Source organism: Cottoperca gobio, chromosome 24 (assembly GCF_900634415.1).
Source record: "Cottoperca gobio chromosome 24, fCotGob3.1, whole genome shotgun sequence".
NCBI classification, from domain to species: domain Eukaryota; kingdom Metazoa; phylum Chordata; class Actinopteri; order Perciformes; family Bovichtidae; genus Cottoperca; species Cottoperca gobio.
Genome location: NC_041378.1, coordinates 12,352,786 through 12,366,489, shown reverse-complemented (window position 1 = coordinate 12,366,489; position 13,704 = coordinate 12,352,786). Strand labels below are relative to the sequence as shown.

The window sequence follows — 13,704 nt, the reverse complement described above, 5'->3', positions numbered from 1 at the left end:
TAAATTGGTAACTGGTACAAACCTGATTTTAACCATCATTAATAATAAGTAACATTTCTACACTGATATGTCCAATAAAATACTCACAATTCCAGGTTGTATGGGAGTTTTCTGGTATTTGACCATAAGAGCAGGGTTTTTCTCAACCTGTGCGTGCGTGCGTGCGTGCGTGCGTGCGTGTGTGTGTGTGTGTGTTTAGGGGTCTCAATGCAAGTTTTGTTAAAATTGTAGGTCTGCCAATGGTTGTTAAAATTCTTCCTGTGCGCCTGTGTCTCTGCATGTGTGTATGCCTATATAAATATGTGTGTGTGTGTGTGTGTCCAGGCCAGGCAGCAGGACAGATGTATACCTACCCTGCTCGTTGCTGGAGAAAGAAGAGGCGACTCCACCCTCCCCTGGATCCCCAGCTCCGCCTGTGTGAGCTTCGACTAGGTAACACAAACAACACACAAACACACACATAAACATACATGAACACTGCCATGCAGCACGCTGACATACAAGCAAAGTGAATGCCATAGCCGCAGCAGTATTGATCCACAGTTATACAATGAAAGCCACTTTAACCGGTGCATCCACTCCTTTTTGTATTCACTCTACCGTCACTTACGTGTCACATCTACGCTGTGTTTGTGCCCTCTGTGCTCTTGTATAGCTGCACAGAGCTTTAGGCGTGCTCAGCAGTGTTAATGTTCGCTATCTGACCATCTGGCTCTGGTTAGCCCTTCTCTCTCGCCAGGTCTCCAGGTTCATTCTATCCCCTGAATCAATGCCTCCTCTCACTGTTCTTTGGCAGTACACACACACATACACATACACATACACTCACACACACACACACACACACACACACACACACACACACACACACACACACACACACACACACACACACGCACACACACACAGTCTCACTCTCTGTTGCAGCACAGAAGCACCCTCACTGGGCCTCTATAAGCATTTGTCCATGAGGCATTAGAATGTAAGTGAGTCTTATGAGGTGGAAGTGAGAGCATTTTTTTTACGTACGTATGTGTGTGTGTGTGTGTGTGTGTGTGTGTGTGTGTGTGTGTATCCATGCATGCATATGTGTGTGTTATAGGGGATTTTAACAGAGGAATGCCCCAGGAACCTGATAAGGGGGAGAAATAAAGGCGAGTCTTTGTTTCGGCTTTACAACACTATTGTTTCCCACTCGCTCTCTTCCAGATGCAATATAATACCAAGAACGATTCAACTTTAAGCAGAAGAGTCATTTTCAGGGAAAAAACGAGAAGAAAATTCACAGAAGCAAACCATTTAAAGAACTTAAAGGAAAATAAAACTAGCGATACACCATCAGTTAGAAAGAGCAGGAAAGCCTTTGCAGGGTGAAAGAGTAGAAGTCTCCAGTTTTGTTTGTCAGAGATCCATTTCTGCAGTTTGGCCCAGATATCTATCATAACACGACAGAGGAATGTGAGTGCTCCCCTTTCAGGCTTTTGGAGACGCTTTATGTTTATTTAATGCTTCCTGAGTCGAGGTGTGCGTGTGTGTGTGTGTGTGTGTGTGTGTGTGTGTGTGTCATGCGTGTGTGTGTGTGTGTGTGTGTGAGAAGATACACAGAGTCTCTGTCACAAGGTTGTAGTTTGAAACCAGAATTAAACTTCTCTGCTTTTTTCTTCATGTCGCTGCTCAACATGTCAGTGTTCATGCCTCAGCAGCCATTTTGCTTCCCTCCCTTTTTAATCTGATGAGGGTTACAACAAAAGCAGTTCCTCATGTTTTTCTTAGTTCATGTCTCATAACTCTACTTTTGATGTCTGGGGTGCAATGGCATTGGCCAGCCAAGATTCAAAAGCTGAGATGTCAGTTACTGCTACTCTGCTAGGCTAGCTGCTAGCTTTTAGCATGGCTAGTTTGAGATGGTATATTAGTTCATCAAAAATAGCCTACATTGTAATGATGTGAAACTCTTGTTGGAAACAGTGTACAGATAACGGATACATTGAGGAAAATCGCTCATTTATACTATGATTTGTACCCCATGCTTGGGTTGAGACATACCAAGATTCTGCTGTTATTGTGCACAGTGTGTGATATTGTGATTAGTAAGTGTACACGAAGAAGGATTTTAAAATGCATGCGGTTGTACATAAGGAAGAATGAGTCCGACCCTCTCGCGGTAGTGCCATTTCTCATTGATCAGCTGGAGGGGCACGGAAGTTACCATGGGTACAAGCTACACCGTCTCAGCAGACTCCAAGCTGGGTATGTTGTGACCCAAAGTAAAGTACGGTCTTTGCTCAACACCACAGGGTTCTAGTAACTTCAACAAATGCCTCTCTGTACTTAGCTTGTATCCATGGAGCCTTCAGTAGCCCCCTGTGCCACTTCTTTCAAACCCCACATCTCGAGTGTGAACTGCCAGCTTTCTGTTGAAAAATGTAAGTATCAAACCCCCCAACCCCAATGACATCACTACGACATCATCGGGGTTAATATTTCAAACTTGGGAAAGCTCCTCCAGAGCCACAGAAGACATCATACAACAGCTTTCACAGGCTAGGACTATAATGAGTAAACTGAGCGTCATGGGAGTGGATCTAGATCAATATGATATGTGTGAGCCTGTATGGATGTTTGTTCGTATGGGGTGTGGGGTGTAGGGCGTTTCTTTGTTTTTTAGCTGGCAGAGCAGAACATTCAGCTCCACATTCTCTCCACCACATTTGCCCTGGAGAGTCAAGTGAGGAGGTTTGCAGGGGGGGGGGGGGGGGGGGGAGTCGCAGGTTTAGGGACTGTGGAGAGGGAGGGAGTAAATGTCTTGTCTGTGCCAGCAAGTCAACCCACACAAATAGACACAAAGAAATGAGAGGAGGAGGAGGGAAAATAAACACGCCCTTCTTTTTTTCTTCTTCTTTTTTTTTTATCACATCCCTACTTTTATTCTGTTCTCATGCCGGTGTTAAAGTTCAAAGACGAGGACAGTGAATCAATGCTGCAGCAAGTTCATCGCCACGGAAATGAAAAAGAGGGAGAGGAAAATAGATAAAGTAGAAGCAATTTTTTGTTTATTGTTTCCTCTTCTCTTACTGTGCACCTGGTTCCACTGTTGCACATCCTATGCAGAGGGAACCCTTTGATACACTTTGATACTGATACTTTTTCTCTGCTTTGATCAATTGGCACGTTGTTCACCCAAAACAAGCTTTTTGAAAGTGCTTTCTAAAAAAGATAACTTTGAAACTTCTAATCATGTCACACACACACACACACACACACACACACACACACACACACACACACACACACACACACACACACACACACACACACACACACACCTGCCATCTAAAATGTTTTTCTTATTCTCTTCTGCCACCCCTTCCTCAGAAGCCGAGCTGGCCCCAAAGCGCGAGGGGCCCCCGGGGGAGGCCACAGCTTTGGAGGCCCTGCTGAGGGGGGACAGCCAGGTGGAGAAAAAAAACAGCATCTGTAAGGAAGAGGAGACAATGCTGGAAATACAGGTATTTTATTATGTGTGCATTATGTACAGTGGTATGTCTATTGTCTATCTCCTTTCTAACTTTTTACCTAACTCCCACTGCCTGTGTGTCTGTGCTCTGTAGAGAGTTCTGGAGGCGGAGGAAAACGGGGACGGTCTCCATGATGACGATGACTTTGACATGGATACTCCAAAGAGAAAGAACAGAAACAGAGGCAAAGTGAGTGTCACAGACAGAGACACCGAGTGTATTTGTGTGTGGCGTAAAAGAGAATAGTAACAATTCATAACTTCAAATTCACCCTTAAGAGCCATTAAATGAAAAAAGTGACTCTTATTTCTACAACGTCTCTCGGCCAAATGATTACAACAAACCTTGTTTTATGTATTCATTAATGACAAGTTAATAGAAATCTAAAAATGTATTTACATTGTGCATACAGTCGAGGTTTAATCATGAGACTTGTGTTGTGTGTCCTTTCAGAACAGAGGATCCAGTCGCAGGAGGACAGAGCCCGTTAACATCGACGACCAGGACAAACCTTACGTCTGTGACAGTAAGAGAAAAGGAAACTTCTTTTTTTTTGTACATCATGTGACATCTTGTGATCAGCGCCATTTGTTTTTGCTTTAAACGTTAGTTTACCAAACAATCTGAATCACAATGTTTCCTATAATTCAAGGAAATGGAGAAACTATTTTGTCCTTACAGCTTTTACAAAAGACTAAACTTAATTCCTTTAAGAATTATCAGAAAACCTTTCCCTACATGCTCGTTCTGAATTCTTAGCTTTCAAATCCAGCAGACGAGTAATTTTCTCTCATCTTTCCATGATAGCCCCGTCTCCTTCTGTCCTATAAGAGCTGTCCTCTGCAGCATGAAGAAAGAGTTTGCTGACTAGCATGCCACTTGCGTACTTGGACAGAACCTCCTCTAAGAATGGATTGCCATGCGGATGTGGATAGAGATAGCCACGCTGACTGAGCCTCGAACAAAAGAATCTCATCCTCATTTTGTGTCTTGTGCTGTTTTTTCCTTTATTGTTTGCTTTTGTGTCTTCTCTGTTCCAGATAAATACAAACAAAAGCATAACTCAAAAAAGGCTGAAGAAGGTATCTGAACCTGTCGCCATCTTGTCTTTCTAGGGGCTCCTGTGAACTGTCTTTATGATTGGCCTTTTTTTTTTGCTCATGGGCATCTGGTGTGGGAATGTCAAGCATTGCATGACACTAACGCTATGCCGCGTGCCTTAATGCTTGCTCATTGCAAGGCATGCACCAAATGATGCTTTGAGCAGCAGCTCCACTAATGTCGCACTGAGGGATGCATGTTTCTTAAGGCCACACTAGCTGTGATGTGATCCGCAGATGTAGCCATTGTAGAAGTGTTTACACTGGGGGGGGGGGGGGGGGGGGAGATTAACGTGTTTCATGTGGATCAGTTTTTAACCGTGGGATTGGATTGGCAGTGAGGTGAAGCGTTGTAAAGGAGGAGACAGAAATGGCTGCTGAATTTGGGTGTAGCAAGGAAGAAACAGTGTATTAAAAAACTTCTATGATGGCTACAGCTCTAATGTGCTCATTAGGTTCTACAATGACCCCAAGAACTACTACAATATTAGACTATAGATCCTAGTTTTCCTTCCAAACCAATCCTGTTTTTATATATATATTGTATATGTATAATATATTCAATATATATATTTAGAATGTGTCCCACTTAGGCTTCACAGTACAGTAACAGCAGCATAAAAAGGAGTCAAACCTTGTGTTATAATGTGTTTTTGAGAAACAGTAGTAGGTGTAGCTTTAATTAATCTCTTGTGTCCTGTCCCCACATCTATTAGTCCCTAGACTTCCTTGTGAATGATTTATCGATTAGTCTTTAGATTTTAATTTCAATTAAATGCCTGATTTGATGCTTTCTACCTTAATTTAGCTATGTTTCAAATTATTTAACTTATAAAAACACTTGGCATTAATTATGCAGCAGATAAAGCTCCTATCTTACTGTCTCAGTAATAATTAACAACTATGTCTTAAACTAATGGTTACATCCTATTTTATTCACGTAACATGACTGTAAAGCACAGTGCAAACCATCAAGCGTGAATACCGACAGCAAGTTATCTGTACTATTCCAATTTAGGCAGGGATGACCTTTTAATCAACTATACTAACTGCTCTACAGTTTGTTGCACAATGTTTTTCATGTTCCTAATGGACCTGCAACGTTTTATCTGTAGTTTGTGGAAAGCGCTACAAGAATCGGCCCGGCCTGAGCTACCACTACACCCACACTCACCTGGCAGAGGAGGAGGGCGAGGAGGAGAAGGAAACAGAGATGGCCCCGTCTCCTCCATACTGCGCAGACAACCACAAACGTAAGCTGCTGGTTAGATTTAGTCATTAAATAGGACGTCAAAAGGTTTCAGTAAGTGCTAGCTCTAGAGCGAAACTCATCAATGCACACAGTCACATAAGCATAACATTTATGATAACCCAGATGGCCTCAAGCTGTTAGAAAACGAATGGCAGCTTGTGCGTCCTTCTACTTACATGTGTCTGTTCCTGCCGACAGCTCAGAAGGCTCCAGACGGCACCATCATCCCCAACGACTACTGTGACTTCTGCCTGGGAGACCAGGACTCCAACAGGAAGACAGGCCAGGCCGAGGAGCTGGTGTCCTGCTCTGACTGTGGACGCTCCGGTGAGTCCCCAATCTCCACAACATGGAGGGTTTCCATCAAAGCTTCAGGTTCTTTGCTGACGTCTGCTTTACATGTAGACCACAAGCAGCAGTCCGTCCAATCTAATTAGTGGATTTTAAAGAATATTAAATGTGAGTCATTTCAATGGGACAGCAAGAAAATGACTCTTAATAATACAACTTAATAGGGGTAATAGTTTGACATTTTGGGAAATACGCAAGAGTTAGATGAGAAGATCGATACCACTCCCATGTCTGTACGGTAATGGAAACTGGAGCGAGGAGACTGTTAGCCTAGCTTAGCATAAAGACTGTAAACAGGGGGAAGCAGCTATCTTGTCCAAAGCTAACAAAGTCCACCAAATAGCACTTCAAACGCTCATTGAATGAAATGTTATATCTTGTTTGTTTAGTTTGTACAAAACAAAAAAGTGTAAAAGTTGTGGTTTGAGAGGTTTTAGTGCTGCAGTCTCTCTTGGCCCGGTGCAGTGACTTCCTGGAGGACTGTTGCTAAGCTACCCATCTCCTGGCTGTAGCTTTATATTTAAGTACAGGCATGAGGGTGAAAATGAAAAAGGGTATTTCCCCAAAATATCAAACTCCTCCTTTGGGAAATATTTGACATTTTCAGAAATGAGTTGTTTGCTCTTCTCATACTTTAATTTGTGTCTACTACACATCTCATTTTTGTTTTTCCTTTACTTCCTTTTTATCCACAATCTTGTTGTCATGTCAGTTCCTCGCTTCCTTGCGATGTTAGTTTTTGTTACATGGACTAAAATGACGCTTACCTATTGGTCACAAATGTGGTGCCGTTTAAAACGCTGCATCAGATTTAGATTAATAATCACATAATTAATTTGGGTAATATCTTCAGTAAACTTTACTATTGTTAGAAAGTTTACATCAATGTTCACAAAGTTCATTTTAGTCCAATTATTCCAAGTCATCTTTGTTCAAACACCTGTGTCTTTACCTGATGATGTAGATCTGAACATACATGTATGGCATGCAGTGAATAGAGCTTTCATGTTGCCACAGTGTCTTTTCAATGGGTTGTCAATGAGCCTTGTAGACCATGAGAAGTGAGAGCCGACTGCTGGAACTCTTTGCAATCTCCCTCCTTAAAAGAATATAGATTCCTCGGCTCCGCTGCTTGCTTCCATCCTGCATGCTTCTCCATGTCAGCCTCGCCCATCAGTAAGGACTTCTGCATTTAGATGACATGCATTCACTCTTTTGTTGCTCACGCATTACCTTATGGCACATTTGGCTGCATTTTTGTTTCTTTTCCCCCTTTTTTCTCCCCTCCACACTAGCCAAAGCCGCCTCTGCTGGATATCTCAGCAAAAACATTTCTTGAATCAGCTCGACCGTCCTATGCAGTAAGAGAGCGTTCATTTCAACGAGTGAGATGTTTTCTCGCTACGGTAGACTTTTGTTAGAACAGCTGCGAGAGTGTGTGGCCTTGTCTGTGTTGCTCTGACGCTGATGTTTTCATGGTAGCTGGAAGAGGAGGAGTGAAGAAGGATGGGAGGAAGCCGCGTGCGCTAGAGGAATTGTTCGGCAGCGTGTTCGGCAGCGTGTTCGGCAGCATGTCCGACAGCGAGGCCTCCACGTTTCATGGCTTTGAAGACGCCGAACTGGAAGACCTTTTGTTTTCAGACAATGATGATGCTGTGAATGATGACGGCACTTCCTGACTCCCTGGACCTCGTGGCAATAAAAGTAATTTTTTATTAAATGTTTTCATTGAGGGAAGACTGGACTAAAGTGGCTCGCCTCGAAGATCTTCACATTTATGTTGACCTTTTTGAAGACGTAGGACGTGTACTCCTTGAAGACATTTAAAGCCATCTTTTTCTTGGACCTGTTGTCTCTGATGGATACAATGGCATTTTTTAAAACATGATCATATGGATTTTACCAAATCATCGCGTTAAGACATTTTCCATTTTTTATAAACCAACAATAATCTCCTCACATTTGACTTTGTTTGCGTAAAATAATCATCATAGACAAAACTTCACGGCCACGGCCTAAATAATTGTGGACTGAAAAGGTTAATAGCAGACACGGTGGACCAGAGAAAAAAGGAATAAATTACATGAGTGGCCGGTAATGTGGCAGGGGGAGGGATGAACGTGGACTCTTGAGTCACTCCATTGGCTAAAGAGGACAGGTAGCCGAGAGGTAAGAGCCAACCGGCACTCCATTGCTCCTCTCTGTCTTTACGGACGAGATCTTTTCTTTTCTCAGTACACGCTACGTAGAACGGCTTTTTCTCCTGCCTGCTGCTATCCATTTAAGCTGATAGGCCATCTTTTAAACTGCAGCAGCTAATTTCTCCTTGACTGTAATTCCTCAGTTTAATTTGGGAGGCAGACAGCAGCTTAAACCTTTGCTTTAAATTTCACTCCGTTTGTCTTTATTCACCCATCACAGGCTGACGAATGTTTCTGGCTGCTTTCCCAGTCCAGATATAAATCAGCTCATCCTTGATTATGGCTCATTCATGGCTCATTGATACCCCATTGATACTAGTGTGATGCAGATAAGTGTGTGCATGAGAGGCTGACAGCACTGTGGGGAGGCTATAAAAGTCTGGCAGTAGCGGTAAAATGTTTGTTATTAAGACAGGGAACAAAGAGAAAGTTTTACATATTCCAAATTTCATTCTTTTTATGTTGTCACAGCTGTGGGTTTATGGGAAGATGATAAAATACGGCTTGTCTGTGTTTTCCCGTATACACATCACGGCTTGTGTTTTGTTTCCAGACATATGATCACTTGCCTTTTGTGGCTTTCGATGCTACATTTCATCCAGCTGTACGGACTGTCAACACTATAAGGGGGGCAATTACAGACAAAGTTAACACTCACTGCTGGCTCTTATAAAGACGTAGCAATCTTCTTTTGAAGGGATAAATAATGTTTTCTATATGACTTTTCAAACACTTCAGCAAAAAGTTCAGATGGACCATTTTTAATGTACAACACTAAGAAAGCATTAGAAATCTGAGCACAGTGGAAATACTGAGTATTTATTTGTTTTCGTTAACGTAGCCTGAATCTGACACTGGGGCAATCGGATACAGCCGCAGATCATGTCACTCATCTTTTATTATGGATTATGTGTGTGTCTTTAAATGCCATCAGCTCCAATTAAGAGCTTGTGCCACGTGTCTCTCAGCTATTACATAAGAAAGCACCGCTGACTTTGCTTTGTGAACTCTTCTGCCAATCCACTCTGTCACCCCTTTCTATCCTTCTTCACCTTTCTGGCCTCTCCTCACCGTCCCTCCGCAGGTCACCCCACATGTCTGCAGTTCACTGATAACATGATGCAGGCGGTGAGGACGTACCAGTGGCAGTGCATAGAGTGCAAGTCTTGCAGCCTCTGTGGCACGTCAGAGAACGATGTATGTATACTGAAGGCGAGAGAGGTCTTGCATGATCCTCGGTGGCTAGATTATCCTTTGAAATTGCTTTGAAGCTCACAAATTTGGACATGCTTTCTTTTTGATGTTGTGACCTTTCTAATGTCAGCATTCAGCCTGTCAAAGGCAATACGTACTGGCCAAGCAGATATTATACGTGATAGGTCACCTTTGATGTGATTTTGTTTTCTCTCTCGCACTAACAAATATTTTGCTCTTTTGGATCAGAGAGTATCTGTCATAAATACGATTATTTGTGTAGCACAATTTCATACAAATGCAGTCCTCAGGGATTTACAAGATAAGAAAGCATAAAAAGCAATAATAATGTAAACACTTCATAAAAAGGACATAAACCTTAAAGCACTGTTTTTTTTCATGCACTAGTCAATCTTGAGAGTTTGGGCTATTTTGCTTCCATAACACGTCTTTTTTCATGCTAGTGGAAAGAAAACATCCAAAATATACGTTTATGTGTCTGTTTTACTACTTTGTCTATTTGCATCTGTAGATTTCTTCTAAATTCACCATAAATTAGCTTAAGATAATGCCTCATTAGCATATTCAAACGTACAATTTCCAAAACCTTGTAATACCAAAAAGAATTGTCTTAATGTAAGTAATCAACTGGAGAAGTTTCATGGTGACATCTATTAGTTCAAAATGTTACCCAATTCACCTGTATTGCTTCCCTTAGCATGCTTTGCAACAAAGGTGTTTTATATAAGGTTGCATGTAATTTAGCAATATTATTTGACAGATGTATCAGCAGTTTGGGTTTAAAACTAAAGACTCTGATTTACTTACACTGGAGTGTTTCCAATCTTTTTCCATGCAGGTTTAATGGGTATTTTTCTGCGACCTGTACATATGTTACAGATAATATATATTTAAGATGTGCTTCTAACAGGACCAGCTGCTGTTCTGTGATGACTGTGACAGAGGATACCACATGTACTGCCTGAAGCCTCCAATGACCAAGCCTCCAGAAGGTACAACTCTCATAGGTTATATTATACATCAGCGTGTTGATACTATATATGTCATGAACTGTATATTTAAAAAAAGGCTACAAACAAAGGCTATATATGGAAAAAGAGCCAGGAGGACAAAGATTTCACCCTCTCTCTCTCTCCGCAGGGAGCTGGAGCTGTCACGTGTGTCTGGACCTTTTAAAAGACAAGGCCTCTGCCTACGGAGAAGCATAACTTCCTTGGACATTCTTCTCAACACACATGTACACACACAATATGTGTGTGTGTGTGTGTGTGTGTGTGCGTGTGTGTGTGTGTGTGTGTGTGTGTGTGTGTGTGTGTGTGCGCGTGCGTGCGTGTAGCTATATATTAACTGTTTGACAAACCCACACTTTCTCTCAGATAGAATCAAACACACACAGATACACTCTTTCGCACACACTCCAGTGCATTAGCAGGCTCAGGGCAGTTTCCTGTGTGAGGCGCAAAGATCTTTGACCTCTCATGTAGCCGAGCAACACTCCAAACGGCATCAACATGCAATCTCGACCATCAGTTAACAGCAGGTCTGCCGTTCAGTCATATTTCTACCTCACCACTCAGCAGACGGCAAGAAGCCAAAGCAAGATCGATAATGGCCAATACTGTGCAGTACACGTGTATGAGAAATACTCATTTTTTCTTCCTGATTTTAAATTCATTTAATTTGTCCTAGACGTTTCTGCTGAAGCTGTTGTCACTTGCTTCCCTTCCTGCTCAAGCTCTGCAGTGGGTTTGACTAATGTTTGTTTAAATTCCGCCTCCCAGCTCTACTCCTCTCCTGTGTTTAGGCTTTACAGCGACATTCCCACTTCATATCTGGACAGACTCAATGTTAGTGATGCTATCTTACACAGGTTTTTGTCAAGCTTGGTGAAATTTATATCCTGCGCTAAGAGGAAACGGGGCCTCTGCTATCATTCCTGGTGGAGCGTGGTGACATTTCTAATCCACGTCTGCTTATTGTATCCTTGCAGTTACTAGGATACCGTGGTGCTCAATTTGACACTTTACTAAAATTATAAAATTTCTTCACATAGAATGGTATTATTTATTTATTGTTGTAATGGTCCAATGTTACTGTCAAAGAGATCATTGTTACTGTAAATCAGTGGTTCCCAAACTTTTTACTGCCATGGCCCCCTTGTCAAAGCCAGAAAATAGATAATTGTATTATAATACGTAAACTGATTGCATTGTTATCAACTGTTAAAAAAAAGGAGCTAAAATATATAGAAACAACATTAATATGAACACGAACTACATTTTTCTAGAATTTCTTCATTTTGTTCTGGTGTTCAAGGGAAAAGTAGAAAAACAATTAAGCCAGTGTCTTTGCACAGTGAACTCAAGATCAAGATTTGTAATATTTTACATTTGACTGACCGAGCCTCACCAGCTATTCTTTTCTTCCCTGACAAACCTATTTATCTTCTAGGTACCTTACATGTTGTAACCTGCTCCACACATTTGATTCGCTAACCTCAATCTTGAATGCATCAGAGCACTTTTGTTTCTTTGTTTTTCCCAAATGAATTGATTTGATTCATAGACCTTTTCACAGCAGACAGTTTGACTTGTCATAGCAGGAGAAAGCACAGGATGAACTAATAGCTCTGTTTCATTAAAACTGACTTTTCACTAAGCCCCGCTCCTCTTTTTACTGTTGCTAGGTCCGCCTTATTCTCGCACAACACATTTGATAGTGGTGGCAGATTTAACTCTACCACTCAAAATGTTTAGAAATCTTAACTGTGTGTTGCAGGGAGAGTGTGTATTTTTTAGAAACAATAGACGTTTGTTTTCGGGATAACAGGCTGTCGGACAAATGGGTTTTTGGTCCATTGGGACATTTTTCGGCTAAGGGTTTCAGAATAATGAACTGTTGGAACAATAGGCTTTCCTCAATCCGAAAGGTAACGTTAGTTTTGAAGTAATGTTAACATTAACTCTAGATTGCAGCTGTAGGTAGTAAACTAGTTAGCCAAGCTTGCTAACATTTCCAGTTAATGCCAGAGCAGATTAACACACAGTTTAAAATTGTCTTTAACATCTGACTCGTGTAATTGTTTTTACAAAAGCTTCTTGTTTTTTTTAAATGCCCTTTTGGACAAAATCCCAAACTGGAAAGGTCAGCCATGCCCAGTAACAGTTGCTAAACAGTGATTGGACAATTGCTGTTTGGGGAGGAGTTTAGTGAACGGCCAGTTAATCCTGTTATTAGTTACACCTGGGTTTGACGTTTCAAAAATAATCGGCTGTGAAAAAGATGTATTCACCTTTTGTGGTCTCTATATTTTACCCACTGGTAGTGTGTGCCCCCTGCAGTACATCAGAGTCCCTCCAGGGGGCTCCAATGCACGGTTTGGGAACCACTGCTGTAAATTAAACAGGGCAATGTGTGTATTATCAAACCTTGATTCATGACTATTTGGAACAGGCAGTGTGGTGAATCATGTACATGTTCTGAGGACGCAGTATTTACTAGTGAGTCCTGTCTGGAAGTTGGAAGAAGTTATATAAGCATTTATTACAGTTTTGTATGCAGTTACAGTACAATTCTGGATTTGTTGTACCACGTGAGTAAGGTTAATATGTTAAATTGGTTTCACATAAAATTTTCGACGCCCCATTAATGTAATTTATGTCTTTGTACTGAGCAACATTTGGTATCACTAATCTAATGATCATGAGTAGGAGGAACCACCAAGAATAAGCTCCAAACTAAACAGAAAAAGCCCTTAAAGTACACACAGTGGGCCGGCCTTCACAGGAGATCACCATCTGCATTTGTATTTTTTTTTTATTGTGAGTTTCTATTTGATATTGCTTTTCCACAGACAATCATGAGCTAGCATAGATACAGTACATGATGTTAATAATGAGGGTTTTATTGTGCTTTTCCATGGCGGGTATAATGACCCTTTGTGTCTTCCTTTTAAAAATGTCTTGGATGTCATTCTTATTTGATGCCATCACCTAAAGTGATTCAACATGTGTGTTGTATTTTGTTAAAGTAAATGTTTTGTGTTGAAATAAAGACTTTTCCATTAG

At 41.4% G+C, this 13,704-nt stretch overlaps 1 protein-coding gene across 4 annotated transcripts in view; it reads left to right on the top strand.

Moving 5' to 3' along the window:
- Positions 1-13,704, top strand: part of dpf3 (double PHD fingers 3) — a 25,291-nt gene extending 11,587 nt beyond the window's left edge. For 3 of the 4 annotated variants that reach the window (XM_029425653.1, XM_029425650.1, XM_029425651.1), the window contains 10 exons: positions 325-432; positions 3,376-3,509; positions 3,612-3,707; positions 3,972-4,044; positions 4,559-4,600; positions 5,734-5,871; positions 6,069-6,197; positions 9,507-9,619; positions 10,548-10,629; positions 10,778-13,704. In XM_029425653.1, the coding sequence (XP_029281513.1) occupies positions 325-432; positions 3,376-3,509; positions 3,612-3,707; positions 3,972-4,044; positions 4,559-4,600; positions 5,734-5,871; positions 6,069-6,197; positions 9,507-9,619; positions 10,548-10,629; positions 10,778-10,845 (983 nt within the window). In that variant the 3' untranslated portion in view covers positions 10,846-13,704. The remainder of the gene's footprint in view (positions 1-324; positions 433-3,375; positions 3,510-3,611; positions 3,708-3,971; positions 4,045-4,558; positions 4,601-5,733; positions 5,872-6,068; positions 6,198-9,506; positions 9,620-10,547; positions 10,630-10,777) is intronic. The other variant, XM_029425652.1, reaches the window with a different exon arrangement.